The sequence below is a fragment of the Hermetia illucens genome, chromosome 2 (assembly GCF_905115235.1).
Source record: "Hermetia illucens chromosome 2, iHerIll2.2.curated.20191125, whole genome shotgun sequence".
Taxonomy (NCBI): domain Eukaryota; kingdom Metazoa; phylum Arthropoda; class Insecta; order Diptera; family Stratiomyidae; genus Hermetia; species Hermetia illucens.
The window spans coordinates 173,285,441-173,308,240 of NC_051850.1; the positions used below are offsets into that span (position 1 = coordinate 173,285,441).

The window sequence follows — 22,800 nt, forward strand, 5'->3', positions numbered from 1 at the left end:
CATCTTTATGCTCTCTCACCGGGTAATGGACCTTATCCAAAGGGCTCCAGATTTGGAAAGAGAGGACTGGAGAAAAACACCAACAAAACCAAGACTCTCGGCCTGACAAGTCTATCAATTTGTACATTTAGGAAGAGTGGTTTTTGCCGACAGTGGCACCGAACTGGATGTTGCTCTACGCATTAACAGCGCTTGATTCGCTTTTAGTTATCTTAATACCAAGATCAAGTTGAGGATGCGCTAGTATTCTTTCTGTCTTGCTATATGAGAGTAGCACATGAAAAGTGAACTCCAATGTTAACGGAAAGTGCCAAGCTTTCGGTAATACCCGTCTGTGACCTGATACTATCTCAAACGCAGAACTTGATTGGCGAACAGGCCTCCCACTCGTGTACACTTTGATCGGATGCCAGCAGTGGCAGTGGATAGGTCACACATTCAGAGGGGGTGACAATTGCGTTGCGAGCTATGACATGTAGAGAAATCTGCTCTCCCAAGATAGCCGACGATTGAAACACCCCAAGGGCACTTAGCGCAAAACAGTAGAGAACGATTGCGAGCGTCCCGAGAAGTAGTATGGGGTGCTGAATGAGATTCCAGGTAACTTCGCGTAGGTAACACGCTATACGCCACCGAGGGGTGAGTGGTAACCATATATATTGCCACCTAAATTATCGCTAGGGATATCTACGGACACTGACTGTAGATTCCCTGAGGAGGGTCACGTGTGTTCGGCAGTTGTACAAAATAATTTGAGGCACCAGAGAGAATGCTTAATACCAGATGCCAGGTTGAAACACTTGGCAATAGGGAACATAATGAAATTCTTGGTGGTTATTGGTTTGAGGTATTATAGTTTAGAGGTATGCTATACCCCTAAAAGAAAGACTCGATTCCTCGAAAATTCTACAAGGGTGTGACCCCTTAAAGTGTCAACTAACAAAGATTCATCTATAAATTTTGTCCATATCCCCACCTCCTGCTCTCCCCCATAACTCTTCAAGCCTTACGATATGGTAATCAAAAAACATCCATTTGACTTTCCCATCTATTCACACAGAACATCACCCCAATGCCAAATAAATCTTCGTACTAATTACTTTGTGTGGGGCATGTTGCGCTTCAATTGATACCAATAAGCGGACCATTTAAGGACAGCAATACAGAAATTCAAACCCAGCTTTCACTGAATCCAATATTAATTACATTTGTTAATCTTCACCTCCCCCGGGAAAATTGCTTGCTAATAACCGGACCCTATTCTACTTCCATCCAAGCATATTTTAGTCAAACAAACGATATCATTCAAAATGTGAAAAACGTGAGCATAGCGCTGAACCGTCTGGGTGGCACGCTCAAGGTCACCCTCCTCTGGCTGCCCGGGCATAGGAACATAGAGGGGAAGGAGCGGGCTGACGAATTGGCCCGGCTCTGCTCTTTTCTTGACAGCCCTTCGGTGAATACAGTCGGTGGTCCGGTCTAGGGCCGCATTTACTCGCACTACTTAGCAGCCGGGGGCCTAAGATGGCGAAGCCTTACGAGCTGTGAGACTTGACTTGGCCAAGGAGAATTTGGCCCGATCACGAAAGCTCCTGCGCCAGACGCGTGCAAATGCATTCAAGATTACGGCGGTCTACACGTAACATTGGCGCTTAGGGGACCATGCCGCTAGGCTCGGCATACCCCATAATTCGCATTGCCGAAGCTGCGGAGAAGGAAGGGAAATCCTTATGCACTTTCTCTGCGATTGCCCAGCTCTGGCTAGAATCAGACCGCGGACACTGGGTAAACCATTCTTTGGGGACATCAGAGAGATTCCTAGCTGCAGGGTGGGAGAGCTGCTTTCCTTCGGCTGGACACTGCCTCCTTGCTAGGAGTCTGTGGCATCAAAACGGCGCACCACAGTGCTAATTGGACTACATGGAGCGGCCACTGTTCAGCTATTTAGAGCTACCGCATTCAATATGCGTAATATGAGGCGCGATAAAGGTGAGTACGCGAGAAAACCTTCAGGTTGACTTGCAGGAATGTGTGCAGGTCAAGTGGCAATTGGTTATATGAGAAAGCATAGGATCTAAAGGTGATAACTCTCCCCCCCTTAAAAAGCTGTGTCCTACAGGTTAAAAAGGCAAAGTTACTGGATTAGGGTAAGTAAAGGGGATATTATAGTGCAGGCGGAGCATTTTTAAGGTAAACACATCCGATTTATTCGGAAAGGGCTAGAAGAAAATTGCTAACAGTGTGTGATCTGTTGTTCCCTTTACATACAGCATATTTGATAACATAGGGAAGTGAGGGCTCAAAATATGACCCTGAAAAAATGTAAAAAATCTCGTTCTCCAAACCTATCCAACCGAAAAATCTGAAAAAAATCATAGTGGTTTATCTAAAAGAAATCTGGTCCACCAGGTTTTGGTTTGGGTAGGGCTGACAATCCTACACGGAAAACCAAAGTTACGAAGCCACAACAAGAGCACCGGATTGAATGGATTTTACAACGATGACCAGGCAATGAAAAAACAATAACGATTTGCGCATTTCCTCATGGAACGCAGCTAGCCGATGCCCTGTCCCAATATAAGGCTGTGTAACAGATGGACAGGTACCGGTTTTATTATAGTGGCCATCCAGTAAACCATGTGCTCGGAGTAGGTTTCTTAGTCAGCCAAAAAATGAAACCTGCTGTTATTGACTTTGAAAAGAGAAGCGAACGAACGGCTATGCACTCTGCGCTTGCGTGGCAAATATAGAAATATAAGCCTCATTAAAGTTCACGCCTTTACAGAGGAGACTGCAGAGTGGGAGTAGGATACCTACTACGGGGCAGTAGAACGAACCCTCGAAGCCTGCCCCCGATATGATACCAACATCATGCTCGGGGACTTTAACAGCCAAGTAAGGAAGGAACCCGTATTCAGACGATACGTTGGCTCAAAATACAAATGATAACGGATTACTCAATTAGCAGTGTCACACGAAATGGTTATTGGAAGTAACTAGTTTGCGCGAAAGCGGTCCACAAACAAACGTAGGCCTCTCCAGACGGGATCACCGAAACGCCGCCACGTCTCAGCCTCGATGAACATCGGAACATGTAAGGGGGAAATATAGACTCGGATCACTATCTCGTTGGCATGGTGCTCCGAGCTCGAATTACAACACCACCCAGAATCCCCTCTGACAGTCAGATGAGTTTTAATACTGAAGCCATCTACAGCACAGCTCTCCGCAATACCATAAGAGGGAAATGGATGTCGCAATAATCGCAGTCAACATCCTAGAGATGAAGAATCAACAAATGATCTGAGACAAAAAGGGAGGCCTGGGAGAACCAATAAGTCTGTGAACTCGAAAAGTATAGGGAGCAACCGCACCAGGGGCAGAAGTTTTGATGAACTGCTGAACAACCAGAACATCGACGAGTTGGAGGTCCCGCCAACTGAAAGCGTCTCTTTGAACCTCTCAACCTCTCTCAACCGAGAGATGATGACGGAGTTAATTTGGTAATACGTCTGATGTAAGTAAGGATATTGTTTCCAGTGGTAGTTTAAAAAACCTCGACACGAATAGTTCTTTGGGTGGTTAGGCAACGGAGTTGCCTGGAGTTCCTTATTAAGGCAGGCCCAGACCGGATACCGGTTGTTGCGCCGTTTGATGATGAAGGCTCTTCCACAGCGCTTCTTTTGCAGCTGGCTAACCACCTCAGACCTCAGGCAAGGATACTTTGGTAAGGTTTTCTTCAACGAAGAGTCTGCACATTCTTTATCTCTGGAGAATGTTTTCATATTCGCATAAGCCTGTGAACGCCGTAGGCGAGAGTTGAATAGGCGATCTCCGGGTATATTACAATGGGTCTAACAAAGATCTGAATTTTTGGAGTTGCGGCTTCCTCGTCTAAATTAACCCATGTACTATGCACCTTGATGTAAAAGAAAAAGGTGGAGGAAGTTGACCTAAGGTCATCCGAAAAGAATGATCGATAAGATCACCGAAAAATGCACTAGAAATTAGATCGTGCTGTATTCCAGTTGTAGACCATAATTAATTATTTTATTGAGGAACCTGATTAATTAATCCATTAATTAGGGAACCCATTAAAGTATGATATAATTTAATTATAATTTTGAGGTCTAAATTCCTAATTATTGGCCAGCCTTGAGTATTATAATTGAATGAATCTTAATTAGTCTCCTATCAAGTTTAATCTTCAGCAGGATAATCATAATAGGATACGTTAATATCAAATTGAGACCACCTTCAACTATAAAAATACCAAGGGAGAGGGTAAAGGATCATTCTTGGTTCAGAAATCAATAGCTACAATAGATATTAAAATATTAAGGAAACACCATGGAATTCACTGCTACACAGAGTGTCATAATCACCAAAGAAATGTTGGAGAAGTGTCTCGAAGCAAAGGAGGAACTGGAAAATTTAGTTGAATGTTCAATTCCCGGCTACTACGTCAAACAGGATAAGTTCTTTTTGAAAAATCTGAAGATTTTATCGGAAAATGATATTCAGCGATGCAAAACTGCGTTGGACCGAGTAATCAGCAAGTTGACGAAGGAGCTTTGTGATATGGAAACTGAAATCTGGGAGACATCTACAGCTTCACGGTATGGAGACATTTTATTCGCAGAATCTTTCCCTGCATTTATTTCAGGGAGAGATCCTTCCATTAAATTCGTTCCCGTCCCATTTTTCTCAAAAGAACATAATTCCATAATGTTTCATCTTGTCAGCCCCGACGGTGGATCTTACGTTAGTAACGCTGAGAAGTATAATTGCTGCGAGGTTGGTACTATTTCGGAAAAGTCACTATAAATCATAAGGAGGAGGCAATGCAAAGCTGATTGGCATTATATTGGTAAATTTTGTAAATTGTAACTTTTCTAAATAAAATTTAAGTTAAATGTACATAAGTTTTCGGTTTTATTAATTTGCTTGAGAAAGGTATATTCTCTGTTGGCTTAGAGGAAAGTGTCCACGGATACATGCAGAGATACTTTTCAATTTTCTGTAGCAATGCTATACACGTCGTTTTCTTCTTTTCTCGTCTGTTTCACCTGCTTGCCTTGAAAAAAAACAAGAATTCCGCAAAGATTCCACTGAAATACAAAGATCGAGTAGTAAGGAATCTATGCTCGACGATTGGCCTTTGTATAATCATCATCAACGGCGCGACAACCGGTATCCAGTCTAGGGCTGCCTTAATAAAGAACTGGAGACATCCCGGTTTTGCGATATCCTTAAAAGCTGTCTAGCGTCCTGACCTACGCTATTGGAAAGATTCTCACTCGTCGTATTTTTCTACCATAGATATTGCCCTTATAGACTTTCCGGGTGGAATCATCCTCATCCATACGGATTAAGTGACCCGCCCATCCTAACCTATTGAGCCGGATTTTATCCAGAACTTGACGGTCATGGCATACCATAGCCATAGCTCATAGATTTCGTCGTTATGTAGGCTGTGTCGCTGTTCTAAGGGGGTCATCTCGTGTGTCGGATCCGCTGAAGGTACTCATTCACAGCTGAGCCGACTGGTATCCGACGTCAAATCACGATACAAATTCCACTGCCATCAGTGAGATTTGAACCGCGACCTCCCGTACGACAGCCTTGCACTCTAATCACTCAGCTATCCGGACACAGAATATATAGGGTTGGGGAAAAGTAATGTCGTATTTGTGATAGAATTAAGTCACCTTGATTCGGTCCAAAAGATTTTTTTCCGTCAACTCGTGTGCAAATGGTTCCAAACGGACGAATGCTCACATACCGGTCTACTTGGATGATTTCGACGATTTTATTGGTTACACCAGAACGAAAAGATCGAACCAAAGTTGTGCTGTGCGAATCGTTACAGTATCGGACCCAGTAGTAAAAATATAAAATATGATGAATTTCTTGCTTGGTGGACTCCATCTTTAACGCGCTATAACTTGAGACTGAAACGTACGATCATAAAACTGTCAAAGAGACACCTGTAGCCCAGATTTCCAGATGTCCCGACGCGATAAGTACAACACAAGATATGTTTAAGTGTTGCCATCTATTGACAAAATACGACATTACTTTTTCCCCAACATAATATGAGCAAAGCTATTTATGACATTGGCAGTCATTCGGAAACTAACACGTCAGTCACAGGCTACATTTATGCCGATCGCCGTAATAAAACTCGTATTTATCGGTCCGAACGACTTCTATGGTGAAAAATTCGTATTTGTATCTTTATCCAGTTTAACTTTGTTACTAATGGTATGATTCCGATGCGGGCAGCATAACTTCCTTTTTTAAAATGCGTGCCACTCAGTTAGTTGATGTCATAGCAGAGCGCTAGTGGTCTCGTTCAAGAGGAGATACTGTAAAGTTTTGTCCCGACACGGTTCAGTCGCCATTATGCGTTGGAATAGTGAGGAGCGTGCCTTTGCCGTTGAGGTTTACTTTTCAAGCGAATGTTCGGTTATTGCAACACAGCGTGTGAGCTTCTTCTTGATGTCGTTCCCGAGGGTGCTATTGTTTTTTTAGCGATGAAGCCCATTTTCATTTGTGTGGGTCGGTTAACAAACAAAACATGTGCTACTGGGCTAACACCAACCCTCGAGAATTGCATCAAAAGCCTTTGCATTCACCCAAAGTCACAGTGTGGTGTGCAATTTCCTCAGCTGGAATTATTGGTCCCTGGTTTTTTGAGGAAAATGAGGTTACAGTGACAGTGAATTTGGACCGGTATGTAAACATGCTACAGAATTTTTTGTTCCCACGGCTAGAAAATTTGGATTTGGGGGACAGTTGGTTCCAACAAGACGGTGCAACAGCACACACTTCAAGAGCATCGATGTCAATTGAAACTTAGCAATCCCGTGTTTACGTGAACCGTCCAAGAACCCTACAAGATTTGAAGACCAACATCCAAGAAGAAATTGCCTACATAACACCTGCTATGCTAACAAGAGTCATGATAAACGCCAGAAATCGGTTTACGCAATGTATGGAGAATGGGGGACGTCACCTAACAGATTTGATCTTCAAAACAATGTAAATAAAAACTTTCGACATGTACCTACATTATAAAAAATAAATAAATATTTTCCGATGCATACAATAGTTTTTCTTGAGTTTTGAAAAAAGGAAGTTATGCTGCCGCACCCTGTACTACTAGCAACTTTTATAGCTCTGGGATAAACTTAAGGGGGGTTTAACTCAATTTTCCCAAAAATATGGTAAAATACTATTATTAACTTAATTTGAACTGTGAAATCGATATGGAGAGTATTTTTGAGGCCTGTGCGCCAAATAGAGGCAGCTTCATGAAATTTTTCAGATTTTTAGTTTGGGCAGTTTCTGGAAAAAACATCAATCAATCAATCCACCCTCACTCCCTGCCTTTCTACCAAATCTCAAAACTAAGACCGGCTTCGAAAAGTACTAATTGAAACCTTTCATTTGGCACCCCCATGACTATATTCGGTGAAAAAAAATTGTACACCCCCCTTTTACATGCATACACCCTAAATCTCAACGTAGACGGATATCACTCACTGCATGTCTGGGCGTTCACAGTTCCCACCTTCTCACCAAATTTCGTGTCAATCGGTATACCCGTTTCTGAGAAAAGTGCGTGTGATAGACAAACACACAGGCAGACGATATATCGCTGAAGATGCTGAGTTACACATCCATGCCATCAAATACTTGGGAGTGATGATAGACGAACGAACGTGGGAGAGCCACGGCATGCTTCCCGATTGCTTATAGCTAGGGTAGTGTGTTCGATCCTGTTCTATGCAGCTCCAGTTTGGAGAAAGGCATTGCAGGTTGCATTTAACGATAACAAATTGAATTCAGTCTACAGAAGAACAGTCCTAAGGGTGTGCTCGGCATTCAGGACTGGTGATTCATCATCTCTGGAATGATGCCCATTGACATCTTGGCAGATGAGATGACGAACATATAACGCGAAGTCGAGTGTTGGGAACGCTCGAGAAAGGGTCGGTGGACACACAGGCTAATCCCTGCCATCAAGGAGTGGATGGAGAGATGACACAGTGAGATTAATTCTAATCTTACTCAGTTTCTCACGGGGCATGGAGGATATCGCCAGTACCTGTTCAGGTTTAAACTGGATACCTCACCCGATTCTCCCAGAGCATGTATTCTTCCACTGGAAGTGGAAGAACCTAGAGAAGACTCTAGGAGAAGTGCTCGTACCAGAGAATCATTGGACTTAAAATACGTCCTTGGCGAATGCCATTTCCAACATAAACGCTGCCCAGTCTTGGTTGCGGTGGTCGATTGGTCATTATCCTTGACACCCATAAAACGATCTCAGCAGGAAAGCAGAAATGTGACATTATGTCGCTGAGGGTAACCAGATCAATCTTCTCATAGGCGATCTTTGTCTGCCGAATAGGCACAGCAGTTAGCAGGCAGGATTTTGTATTCATCAATGAAATAATTGATACGAGATCTAAAGCAAAGTGCACCAGGGTTGCATCATGCCAACGATGTAAGATCTTCTTGTTATTGGCGACGTTCTTCATGCTGCCTTGTCCGAACGACGTGGAGGAGTTTAATGGATGATGACATTTTCCCTCAAGGACTTTGACTACGCTGATGCCATGTGTTTGCTCTAGATTTTGAAAGAGAGGGTTGGAGATAAACACCAACAAAATCAAGCTTCTCAGGGGTAGGGGTCGTTGACGTACTGACACTGCCCAAAAAGTGCTCGACAAGCTCATCAGAAGTAGGCTCCCCGCGGCAGTTCGGTTTTAGAACAGGGAGATCCACAGTTGGTGCTGTCATGCAAGTCAAAGAGATTCTAAGCACACTAGAAAGTACTTTCCACTTGCCGAACTATCTCTTACAAATATTGAGGGATTATCTGGGGAACCGCTCCCTACTCTATGAAACGCTAGAAGTCACGTCGGGGTAACACGGGGATGCATCCCGGAGCCGGATCTCTGGAATGCTTCCGATGATAGTTCACTTGAACTCGACATGCAAGAAGAGTCGCGCCTTGTTGCTGGACGCACTGTCGAATAGACGCAAAGCAGACTTGACATATTGATGCGATGGGTAAGAGGATGGAAATCTGCTCTCGATTTTTCGATTTGCACTGGAAAAACCAAAAGAGAATTCCAACAATGCTTTCCACAACGTTCGGCGAATGGATAATCGAGTCAAAACCAACGATAAAGTACCTTGGACTGATGGTTTTGAGCAAACCAAAGCAGTGAACAACGCTGCGGCTGGAGTTTTCACGTTAAGTAGGCTAATGGAAAATATTGGGGTCCTACGTCTCCTGCTGAGTTCAACCCAATCTGTCCTGCTATACGGCGCAGAGGTATGGGCTGACGCTCTTGGCAAGGAGGTATATCGTAAGCGTCTCAGTACAGAGACGGGGAGTTTTGCGACACTGTCTCTGACCCGGCCGTGATGGTAATCCCGAGAGAGATTCCCGTTGCTCTTCTTGCTAAGGAGCGGAAAGACATATACAAGCGGAAGAGAGGTTATTGCTCGTGAAGAACGGCAACGAAAACTAGATGAGAGGCAATTCTCTTGGCAAAATGAAACTAGAGGAAGATGGTCTGCGTGGCTGATTGACATTCAGATTGACTATTTCCTTACCCAGCTATTAAGTGGGCATGGTGGTTTTCAGTCTTATATGGACAAGATTGGAAAGGCATGATCTCCTGATTGTGTGTTTTGGGATGGAGTTGTGGGCGATGCCCAGCACAACTTTTTTTCTTGTAGAAGGTTGGATTGGATTGTCAGTAGCTCTGTTTAAACACAGGGATCTCTCTCCAGACAACAGATGCTAATGAGCGCTGATAGGTGGAGCCGTGTTGCGCATTACGTTCGGGTTCTTCTTGTTGCAAAGAAGATAGAGATCAACCGGTGGAGTGGTCGGTGGCCACTAACAGTTCTCTTCCTCCTCTCTCCTCCCGTTGATGAAAGGATTTGAAGGCTCCGCAAAACGGGAGATTTCGGGAGCTAGCCCGAAGTAATGTTACAAATGGTTCCAGGCTAGCTCTTTGACGATGGGGAGGTGTTTGATTGGTAGTCCGACGACATACCGTTGCGGGAGTCTAACACTCTGTGCGTAAATGCATTCACCTACCCTAGCCCTTAAAAATAGGGGGTGACTGGCAACCATATATATTGCAGGCTACATTATCACCCTGGGGGGCTAGGGATAACTGGGAGCACTATCTGTAGATTCTCTGAGGAGGGTCACGAAATTTCCATACATGTTATGGGTGAGCACCCGGCACTTTTTTTTCTTTTAAATCATTTTTATTTTTAAGAAATAGGTAACAATAGCATATAGATTGGAAATGAACAATAAGAAACAATCTTTTAAAATAACAAAAATAACTTAAATCTAATGGCCACTGTGGGCTCTCAAAGTTTTCGAATAACAATTTACAGGCAGAGAAGAGAAACAGTAAGAAATAAAAATCGAATTTTACAATAAGTTGTAGGGAAATGGTCAAAAATCCGACAGAATTCACTTGGCCTTAGTGGCAAATAAAGAAATATAAAAGTAATAATAAATATTTGATCGCTTCAAAAGATACTTTTAACTTAAATTATTGTTCTTAAAACTATCATAATTATATATTTTATGTTATACATTTTTTCTTTTTTTTTACAATAACATCCATACAAAAAAAACAAAGAATAATAACGTATATATTTATAAGTTACAACTGGAGACAAAATCAGCACCAGTTCAATATGTACATAAAGTACATAAAGCCCCACTAAGAAACAAATGGCAGAACTGAGCACGGCCACCGCTAACCGGCATGCCGCAGCCACCAGTACCAAGATTTCTCTTTTTCATCCCGCTCAATATCAATTGCTCTCGCTCTGGAGTATCTTCAGTCGAATCCCGGAGCCCCCACTGTCAAATTCGGGGGGTATTCTATCCTTTTGTCCGTGGCCCGTCTATGTATATGATACATAACCGGATCACCGGAAGAATCAAGAATTAGACCATTCCTGTCAAGATACACGAACGCTTCGGGAGGAATGAAGCCTGTCGTGAGAGTTTTCTCGAAATACCCATCATTTGGGTAGAACGGCTGCGAAACCCAAGGGTTCTCACCATGCGAAGCAGATCGCACTATATGATTCCGAATCAATCTGACGATAACTGTGTCGATTTTTGGCACAGCAGCAGCTGCATACATCACTTCATTAGTTACATAGTGCTCATAGTTTAACGGAGCAGTCCTATTAAGCCCCGTGCAAGTACGCACACATTTCCTTTCAAAGATCCTTATTTTCTCCATTTGGCTAGCACTCAAATTAAACCAGATAGCACACCCGTAGGTGAGCACCGGTCTAACCAAAGTAAGATAGCAAATAATCTTAACCTTCCGGCTAAGATGTGGAGCATAAAAGAGTTTTCGGAGAGAATGCCTTGCGAGCGCTCTCTAGCCCGACTTTAACGTGCTCGTTAAATTGGAGACGCTCGTCAAGACGCACACCCAGGTATCTAACGCACTTCTTATGAGGAATGCGCTCAGAACTATCCTCGTTCGCGACAATGTGGAAATCTCTCCAATTCCTTTTCAAGTTCCTACTGGCATACGCCAAGGAATTTCGAAACAGAATCGTTTCACACTTTTGCGCATTGATTTTCATCCGCCAACTGTTCGTGAAGAACTTAATATCATTGAACATCTTCTGAAGTTCAACTTGCACCTCCGTTACTTTCTTGTGCTTCGTTTAGGCTATCAGATCGTCAGCAAAGGCAACCAACGACCTTTTAGGAGATTTATTAAAATCGAAAGACTTGAGCAATTCGCCGGCAAATACCGCAAAAAGTGTAGGCGCAGTCACTGTCCCTTGCTGTAATCCATTCAGAACATGAAATTCTCTGCTAGTAGTGAGATTTCCGTCCGTAATGACAAAGCACTTGCCATACAGCATACTACACATCATCGCTACGAGGTGACTGGGAAACTCATTCTTCAGGAGCCTGAAAATCAGTCCATCCAACCAGACGGTATCAAAGGCTTTCTCCATGTCTATAAGGCAAGCGCCTACGCACTCACCATTGTTAATCCGCCAGCAAATATCAGACGTTACCTTCGTTATTGCATGTATTGTCGAATGTCCAGATCGAAATCCGAATTGCGCGTTCGGCAATAATTCCTTCTTCTTGATATGCCCGTTCAAGGCTTTCAATACCAAAACCTCAAACACCTTGCTGATGTTAGGCAGCAAACTGATTGGGCGGTAGCTTTGGCTGCTGGATGAATCCTCCCCTCTCTTTAAAATCAGGAATACTCGGGCTTTCTTCCATTGTCCTGGAAAGAAGGAATTGTTCAATAAATTATTGAACAAAATGCAATAATTACGAATGGCAAAGTAATCAAGCAGATTATCACTCGGTATGAGATCAGCCTGCAACGCAGAGCTAAATTGGAGAACTGTGGTGCTGTTCAGGCTATATTTGAAATTATGGACATCTCGTTCTACAATTTCCGAAAGTCGCGTTGGCTCTAAGTCCGTTCTGGGCCGATGCACCGATTCAAAGTGCTCCCCTATAAGTTCGAGTTTCAGAGCATCATCCATCACGATGTAATTGCCTTGCGCATCAGCAGTTACACTATTCGTGTCTATACCTGAGTCAATAAGGTGTTGTATTTCGCTGCCACCGACTTTAATTCTCGGTACAGTTATTCGTGACTTCTTCCGGAATAACATAGTTATCTTAGTAAACATGGAATCTGGATCGCTTGGGGAAATAGCCTTTAACTTCTCCCGCCATTGGAAGTTCACTTCGTTTACGTAATGTTGACGGATAAGATCCCGCGCGATCTTTAGAAGTGATTTGAACTCAACCAATATGGGATGATGATAGTCCCCATATCTCCGATAGATTTTGTTGACGCGAGTGAGCAGAAGGCTTTTCACTTTTTTCAACCGTTTTATGGCTGCAGTTTCATATCCTTCCATATTATTGCGAGGTTTAATCTTAGGGACGACTTGTTCAATTGTTTCCAGCGTCAAGTTCTCCAGCTTGAGAAGATACTGAAGTATTTCCTCGTTGCTCAAGTTCCTGTCACCTGGTGCAATTGTACTATCGTTTTCCCCATCAAGAGGTGGGCATTCCTCTCGATATCCCCGAATAAACCTCTCTTGGAATTTCTTCCAATTTGTTTGTTTAAAGTTCAGCCTGTGGACGCCACTGTCCATCGGCAGAAGGCGAACTCTTCGTCCATCAAACAGAACTTCAATAAGAATAGCGTTATGGTCGCTATCGTAAGGAAGAGTCTGTAGTTTCCTAAAATTAAAGTTCAAGCGCGCGTCAGCAATACACAAATCCAGATAGGAATTTGCCCTGGGCCAGGTTGGACTCTCTGACCCATATAATTCGCATTTATACTCTATCTGGTATTGCTCTATCCAAAATTTGAGGAATACCCCTCTGGGATTGTTTGTGGCGTTTAGCCACGAGGTATGCTTACCATTCAAGTCGCCAGCTATAATATAGTAATTATGCAGCCTATTCAGTTCGAGTATCGTAAACAGAGAATGGATTCCTCCTTGAACTTGGCTCGGTTGTTTCCCACTGCATAGACTGACAGAATGTATAAATTCCCTCCTCTAGGCAGTGAAAAAAGAATACATGAGACTTCGATACACTCAAAGGTTTCAAATTCAGGCCTATTAATATGCCTGAAACGATAATGGCGACCAACAAGTATTCCGGCACCACCTCCCCCATCACTATTTCGTCTATCGTTCCTCACGAATTCAAAATCCTTGAATGTTATCGAATGCCTCGGATTGAGGTGGGTTTCTGAAATCAAGACTATGTCAGGCTGTTGTCTGGCAGCGAAATCAAGGAGCTCCGCTCTTCGATGGATTCCTACGATGGAATTCACATTAATCGCGATGATCCGGAGACCATCCAGTGGTACCGCTGTGACTGCAGACCTTCCAGCGGGCATGCTGTTTGTGTAAATATTCTGTTATGCTATTTATTTTTGTATTGTGTACGTGTAGCGTATGTTGCATGTTTTCACACATGGTTAGTATTTTATTGAGGATAATGTTCATCCCGCCACTTGCATCTTGTTGGGGCTTCTTAGCTCCCCCTTGTCGAACTACTTCCGCAAATGAGATCCCCGAGACGATTGGTGCCGAAGGGACGGTACCGTTCAACGCCGCTGACACCTTCGTTCTTTGGGCCGATCTCGGTGCCTGCTGCCTTGTGACCTTAACATTGCTGTATGCAGGACATCCACGGTACGAAGCCGGATGCCCTCCGCTTCAGCAGGTTACACAGAAAGTTTTTTCCTTGCCATCTGCTTCAGTCAGCGAACATTCAGCTGCGGTATGGTCTTTCCCGCACTTTACACATCGTAAGGTTATTTGACAGTTCACTGCCGAGTGACCATAGCGCTGGCATCTTCGACACTGGACTATTTCGCCCCTTAGCAGGCGCTCAAAACGAATGGCTTGGTAATTAAGCGACCTGATGCCGATCAAATCGCTTCCCCGGCTCTCCGGGCTTATCTACTAAACCATGACACTGAGAGGAACTTGACCTCAGTTCCCGTCTCCCGGAGCATTTTGAGCACCTCATCGGGCTCTTCCTCCGCATCCAAGCCTTTCAGAAGGAAGGTTTGCACCTTCTCTTCCTTTGGAGTGTAGGTGAAGTGAGGAGCCTTCACTCGCTCGAGGGCCTCCCGTGCTTTTTTGTAATCTGCAATTTTATTACATTTGACTTGGGCTCTCTCGGCCCCCGTCTTTTGAATAACAAAATTTGAGAGCCCCGCGCTCCTATTAAGTAGAGTGGCTAAATCTCTACCACCTAATTTATAAACATTAATGGGGGGCACCCTTTCCCCCTTTTCTTTATTTCGGGTGCTAATTGTATCCCCAGTCGGACCATTTTTTAAATTTTCACCCGTACTTGCATTATTTTTTAGATTATTTAACATTTTTTTTTGAGTTTTGTTTTTTTCTTTAATTTTTTGGAAACATAGAGCAAAAACTCACCCAATTTTCCATCTTCACTATTGCAACTTGCCTAGTTAGCATCCTCTTCTGGGACATTTCCATCGCCACCGTTGTCGCTGACTCTCGTATCGTCTGCTTTACTGCTCTCCATACGGGCAGATTCGCTGTCGAGAACTTGTTCGCCCTCAAGGCAGCCCGGTTCCTCCATGACTGCAAAAGTAGTCGAAGAAAGCTTAATCTTTTTTCTGGCTACCTTTGGAGACGGCGGGCCCGCCTCCCCAGCGATTAGCTGCTCTGTAAGCTTTCCATTTTTTTTATCAACATTGTCATTTGCTTTTTCAAATCTTCGAGTGTCTTCGCCAGCTCGCCATTTCTTCTTTCAAGGTTGGCTATTCTCACTTTGGCGATTTTCAAGTCTGGATCCTCCTCGTTGTGGACTCCACGACCGATCCGAGTGCCCTCAGGCCTTATGGTGGGGGGCCGGTCTGGTCCGCCACCCGCCGGCGGCTCGCCGCTCATTCCCGCCAAGCCAAAAAAAACCAATTTTCTCTCAAAACTTTTTAAGGAAAAATAAGTTAGATAACAACTCAAAAGTAAATTAATTTCAATTAAGTTTTAAATTATGTATTATTAATTAGGTAATATAAGTATCTTTTTATATTCTTGATAAAAGTTAATTTAATTTCAATTTTAAATTATTTTTATTAATAATATCAATTTGTAGACACGTCCGTTCTCTACAAAATGTCGAGTTTCAATAGCACCCGGCACTTATGCAAAGTAGGTTGAGACACCAGAGAGAATAATTACCACCAGGTGCCAGGTTGAAACACTTGGCAATAGGCAGCATAATAAAATTTCTGTTGATTATAGGTTTGATCGACTTATTACAGTCTATAGGTATGCTGTAACCTTTAATAGAAACAGTGGATTGCTGGAAAATTCTAGAAGGGTGTGACCCCTTAAACTGTCAACTAACAAAGATTCATCTATAAATTTTGTCCATATCCCCACCTCCTGCTCTCCCCCATAACTCTTCCAGCCTTACGATATGGTAATCAAAAAACATCCATTTGACTTTCCCATTTATTCACACAGAACATCACCCCAATGCCAAATAAATCTTCGTACTAATTACTTTGTGTGGGGCATGTTGCGCTTCAATTGATACTAATCAGCGAACCGTTCAAGGACAACAATACAGAAATTCAAACCCAGCTTTCACTGAATCCATTATTAATTACATTTGTTAAGTGCCAATTTGGTTAATCTTCACCTCCCCCGGGAAAATTGCTTGCTAATAACCGGAACCCATTCTCCTTCCATCCAAACATATTTTAGTCAAACAAACGATATCATTCAAAATGTGAAAAACGGGAGCATAGAAATCGATATTCCACTGAGAAAAAATAAATTTCGTCCTTTTTCACGGAAGAAACACTAAACACCAACGATTTCATCAAATTTTCAGGTGTTTTAATTAAAAGTAATCTCATGTTACTTTTATTCACCGCTTCAATGAGGAACTCCTCCACCGGCATCCCAATTGTCCTTTTTTTGAGGTAGTTAATTAATTGGGTTTAAAGGCAATGAATGGAGTTTCATGTACAACTCAGATGATTCAATTGTTTGATTTTCTGTCAAGATGAGTGTTTGGGGGATGGTGCAGTCGAGTCGGGGTTGAGACGACTTGCAAAGGTTCATGCACGTCTGTAACCTTCGTGTGCCCTCTCCTACTACAACCTATGAGTAATATGTTTTTGGTTTGGGTTTGTTATGATGATAAATTTTCCCCTATTTTAGTGGAGTATGCGCAACAAGGATATTCGGTGGTTATCAAAGGCGGAACATGCCGGGTTTTCCAGTTGCTAATTCAATGTGCAAAAGTCTTCTGAATGTTGGGAAATTCCCTGTGACATTTGAGGAGAACTGTTGGGTTTAATTTGAATTCCAACACAACCGGATTTCCTTACAGGATCCTCTCATCTTTTGAGGACGTTACAATATTAAATCACCTTCGCTTCCTTTTACCCATAGTAACCAGACAGAACACTTATAAGCGTCACTGCATTCATGGGGATACCCAAGGAGTACCATAGTGGGGTACCTTATAATCTAGACCTGACGAATGTGGGTGGTCACATCGTACCTTTACAAGGCTAAGGATATCATACGCGAAAGTTCAGTCTGACCCATCGGACAGGAATCAGATTTACGCTCCTGTTTATTCCCTTCAGTACCTTGTAGTATCGTATTTCAAACTTTCAACAGACGTGTCTGACCATTTTCCGCTGTTCCCACGCGCTAAAGGACAATGGAAGTCACCCTAATTAGAATAGTGTATTCGGTCTTTTAATAAATTATATTCTCGTTGTCTTGGGTGCAAAAAGGTTGCAAAGGTTATGATAAGAATTGATTGCGGTAAAGAGTATGTGTTGGTTTTGGTGGTCGATTGTTTAATCAATATAAAAAGTTCAAGTGAATAAATATCTACACACGCAGAGGGTTGTTGGTGGCAACAATTGTGCGAAAAATATCAACAAGTTCTATGTGTGCCCCAGTTTTGTCTGCTCGTGGCATTCCCCGAGTTTCCTCACAGTTCACTCCTTAGTCGCGACACTTTCTGTGAAGTAGGACGGACGTTTCGTGCTTCGTGACCGCGAAAATAATCCGGGGGTGAACAGGAAGAAAATGTGTTTGTAACGTGGTTTCAGCAATCCGTGGAAAAGGGTTATTATTTTCTTTAGTTTTTCGTTAATTGGTTTGCTAAATGGGTCGTAGATCGAACAAACCGCGTGTCATACCAGAGCAAGACAATCGAATATGTGGTTCGATATGCATTTGTCAGCTGACCATAGTGTTATCCTGTGTGTCGATAGTCTACCTGAGCGTCGCTATCTATATGCCGTCTTATAAGTAACGCAATGAACTCTCTTTCATCCAACAATTCAAGGTTTAATTTTCAATTTTGTTTTTGTTTTTTGTTATCCTTTTGTTAGAGCTTTCAAATCAGGATTCGAGCCTGATCCGGTAATGTGCAATACAGTAGATTTGGCGATGCCCAACAACTGCCCCTGGGCTTCGTGTGGTGAATGGTGTTTAACTAAAACGAGCGGATACTGCCCTCAGATACATTCTGTTGTAAGGAGAAATGGTACAGATATCCAATTGAATAATTGTACAAGGATAGCTACAACGGCGTGCCCTCAGGTGAGAATTGTAACGAGCAAAATGTTCATAGTATTTGTCAACAACATGCCATTACATGGTCCAAAATCTAATTGATAATCCCCCATAGGGTCCTCTATAAATATAAAGCAACTGAAAGTCACTCATGTCTAGCGGAAAATATGACAAAAATATGGATCAATTAATGAGGGATATCGTTATAAATTTACTATGGTGAATATCCCCATTGTGGTCTCCATTCTTTCTCCAAAGCTAATGGATTCCTAACAAGTTATCATTGCCCCATTTAATAGGGTTTGGTGGTAACAGAGAAGATATTTTTGCTGGAAGTGTTTTTCTATTAGTTGATATTGTTTTCAGTGGCCATCTGTAGTCCTTGCTTTACCATTTCTTAGTATTCCCCCCTTTTTAAGTATTCGACCTTTTTCACAGTAGAATGATCCCATGTATTGTATTAAATTTCAAAGTGAATCGGATTAGAAGTGGAAACGGAATTTCAAAATAAACACACAAAACGAATGGCAAGAAAGCACAAATTCACTCCCCCAAAACGAGTCTACATTGTGTGCTGCCTAGTACTAACAAGGGAGGTCGATTGGAAGGGTAATGTTTTGAAAACAACTAAATGAATGGAATCTGAAAGGTTCGTTTGAATTTATATATTGACTGGAATAACGAAGAATGGATCTGACAGAAGAAAGCTACCAAGCAGAAAAAGGATGCTTTTTCTGTTTGAAAAAAGATAGATGCGAGTTTTTGTGTACCAGGACGAGGCCTTATATACGAGTAACTCAGCCGTTGAAAAAAATTTCCTGCAGAATATTCATTAAAAGATCAAAATAAGGAAACTATTTCAAAGGAAGAAAATTTACATTTTACGTAAATATACGAGGGGGTCCCCAAAAAAAAAACGGGAATTTCGTCATAACTTCTTTATTTCTCAATATTTTTACACCAAATTTTGATCAGCTTCAAAGTATTCGCTTTTGACTACAACGCACTTCTTCAAACAATTCTTCCATTGTTCAAAACTTTTTTTAAATTCACTCATCGGGATGTCCTTTAAGCCTTCCAGCGATATTTGTTTCACCTCTTCCACAGTGGCGAAACGCTTTCCTTTCATATTTCTTTTGAGTCTGGGTGGACAATCGGTGTCATGACGTTCTTGGTCAAAAATTGCTTCACAGAAAGGGCGGTGTGGGCCGGCGCGTTGTCATGATGGAAGATCTGCCCTTTTCTTCCGAATATTCTCCCTCAATCTTTTCAAAACCTCCAAGTAGAACTTCTGGTTGACAGTTTGACCCGGGAGAACGAACTCCGCGTGCACAGCACCTCCGCAATCGAAGAAACAAATGAGCATTGTCTTGATGTTTGAATTCACTTGGCGAGCTTTTTTGGGACGAGGAGAGCCAGCTGTCTTCCACTGGCTTGATTGTTACTTTGTTTCGGGGTCGTATCCATAGCACCACGATTCATCACCAGTAATCACCTTGGAAAAAAATTCAGGGTCCTCTTCGAGCTGAAAACATGTCTGAAGTCGACGCTCCCCCCTTTGCTCGTCTGTGAGAAGGCGCGGGAAGAATCTGGCTGCAACCCTTCGGATAAAATTCTCTAAATTGAACTCGATGACATTCCCCACATCTCACAGAGTTGATCAATGGTTCGGCGATGATTTTCATGAACGAGGGCATTGATTTTGTCGACGTTTTCATCTTGACGTTGAGGGGCGTCCTGAACGAAGTTGGTCTTCAATAGACATTTCTCCATTTTTAAAATGTGGAAACCAATCGTAAACTCTCCCCATAAGCAGTCTTAAGCATTACAATAGTTTCCGCGGGGGATTTCCTCAAAAGGAAACAAAATTTGACAGCCGTGCGTTGTTCTCGACAATCTGCCATTACGTTTTCGCCAAAATGTAAAAAGTTGTTTTACTAAAAACAATCTCACAGGCGAACCGATGCACTCACAGCGACACAACTGATGCAGGTGGCGTAACACTAACGGATACGTGGTCAAACGATAGGTTCCCCCACTCGCCCTCCCAGCTACAGCGTAATTCCCGGAACTTATTGGTCCCCCTCGTAGGAACAAAGTTAAACCTCTCTTCCCAAGTAAGCTCTTGGCAAATAAACATCAACAACAAAGGGTGTATGCTGTCATATTCCTACCTCGAGCTATAATTATTCCATCCCGTCACGTGAGTGACAGTACCAAGTTAATACCGACCTGAGGGGCAAACGCAGAACTGCATGCGACCAGGCGCGTATAATGGGTTCCGGATAATCACATGGCCTACCGGATCAACTACGCATATCGCAAGTTAGTCTTGTAAGCAAGTAGCCGTGAACAAGCAGAACGTTTTTTTTTTGTTCGTGTCCCCTTACCTATTCTTACACTGTATTTCAGCGGCTCCCCTCCGAATACCTTCCCTACCTTCGTAGGTAGCCATGAGATATTGCAGCATTGGGGCGCTGTTGCAGGGTTGACTAGTACCCCAATACTCGTGGGAATAAAATGGAGCACAATTTTAACAATTTTATTGGGGTCCCAGGGACACGAAGACAGTATCCAACACGGTAAAGGGTCGCTCAACAACATCAGAACGACTCTTGGCGCTTGGATGTGTTGGCGGTTATACCGTCAACCACCAGGGACGGAAGACCTAGGCGCTTTATGGTTTGGACGAATTCACTCAATGAATTTATCGTTCGCGCCTATAACCGTGTCACGGATTTGGAACGGAATCCATCAGGGTATAGACACCGACTGCATGACTCGTTCATAACCTGATTTCCAGAACTGAGTTATGTTCCGGAACAGAACGTCGTCAATCAATACCGGGTGATAGTGAATAACAACCGAGTTGCCCTACCAACGGGGCAACAAATCTTCCAAGAGGTTTCTCTTGAGCTCGGTCTGGAGTCAACAACTTATCGGACTTGTCAAAGGAGCAACACAAGTACCCCACTTTTAAGGCATTCCATGAACCCAGTAATGAGGAGAAGCTTAGTAACTGGGGATGTCGACACAACTTAAAATAAGGCTTCGACCGCATTCCCAGAATATGCTGAGATTCTCCCAGACGTTGGGCCAAAGATCCCAAAATTAAAGTTTACTTCGGCAACTACTTACATCATTACTGTCGTTGACAGAATTTTGGCTAATCGACTAGCGAAATTTCTGCTACAGACGTTCACAGCCTGATCTACGTGCAGCTGCCACGGTTATTCGTCTCCATAAGCAACATCTTAAAGCGAATAATCGAGGTATTCCCAGGAGGAATTTACCGTTCTGGGTATCTCCGCTCAATAAAAGAGTCGAAAAGTTGAGAGAGGAGATCTTGATCTTGCCACGCAAGAACTTCTTGGAAATCTACCACCAAGAGTGCATAGATGCGTTGCCAACATCATTGAAAACTACCATCGCTCCAACGATGTTCCAATCGAAGAACTCCTCGAGGTGCTGAAGCAGAAACTTGCGGTATGCTCCAATCACATCCGTAGGTATCAAAAAAGCTTTCAGCGAAGGACAGACAAACACCTTGTTCTTCCTAAACCAACGGGGATTCTATAAAAATCTCACAAACTCAGTCCGAAAAGGTAACGTCGATCTGAACCAGGCAGAAAACTTCTGGAGAAGTATTCGGAGTGAACCCAGCTGTTGAAATTTAAAGGCAGCGCAGCTGCCACACCTTATGCGTTCATACGAGGCCGTTCTCGAAATAACCATGAATAATGCAACTGAAGCTGACGTAGAAATAGCACTTGAAAAACAGGTAATTGGAAAACACCAGGAGTTGATAAGATTCATAGCTTTTGGCTGAAACGGTTCGAGAGCAATCACAGGGTAATGGCAAATCATTTTAATTAAATGATTGCCGATCCTAAATAAGTTCCAGGATTTTTTACCAAAGGGATAACTTCTTCTAAAGACGAGGGCCAACTTCGTTCCTTGTTGGACATCACCATCCAGCTCAGCAGGGATATCGGCATGCAGATTGGATTGGAGAAATATCGCATAAAAGCAATTGTTCGGGGAAAAAAGAAAGGCTTGGTTAGATATGACAGTCAGACTGGAATTGCAGACAAAATAAGTACGGCTGCAACCTTCAGAAAGCCTGGATGCATTAGCATCGGGGTCTTATATAGATTACACAAGGAATGAAAAGTCTTAGAATATTTTATCTACACTTGCAGTTTTGACTCAGAAAGTAACTTAAAAAGTCCAAAATTATAACCACGGACAAGCTCTTAGATCAATAAAAGACATCTCTAGAGCAGGAGGCATATAAGGAGGTTACAGAGGAGGGTATCACTATTGAATGCAAAGACATCGAGGATATCGCTGCGAAAGAGGTAGTTTCTGAAATCTTGGAGAGGAAAACCGCAGGTTGCGACGATGAGAGCTCCGCTTAAGTCCTACAATCAGGCGCAGAATGTAAAAATTAGCTTCTCCACTTAGGCGGCGGTCAAACTGGTGACGGTAAAGGTCAGGAAAGACTGAAGCTACAGAAATATATATAACAGGCATGTTCGGGGGTCATGATGGACGCAATGAGAGTGTTTATAAATCTGGCAAGAACATATTTTACTCAGGGATGGGTAGAAATAT

The 22,800-nt window shown here is 42.9% G+C and overlaps 2 protein-coding genes across 2 annotated transcripts in view; one reads left to right on the top strand and one right to left on the bottom strand.

Moving 5' to 3' along the window:
* LOC119647676 (cilia- and flagella-associated protein 298) overlaps positions 1-22,800 on the bottom strand; it is a 300,430-nt gene that overhangs the window by 147,022 nt on the left and 130,608 nt on the right. The window lies entirely within an intron of this gene.
* LOC119647672 overlaps positions 17,165-22,800 on the top strand; it is a 118,797-nt gene continuing 113,161 nt past the window's right edge. The window contains exons 1-2 of the mRNA XM_038048750.1: positions 17,165-17,916; positions 18,000-18,210. Coding sequence (XP_037904678.1) covers positions 17,771-17,916; positions 18,000-18,210 — 357 coding nt within the window. The 5' untranslated portion in view covers positions 17,165-17,770. The remainder of the gene's footprint in view (positions 17,917-17,999; positions 18,211-22,800) is intronic.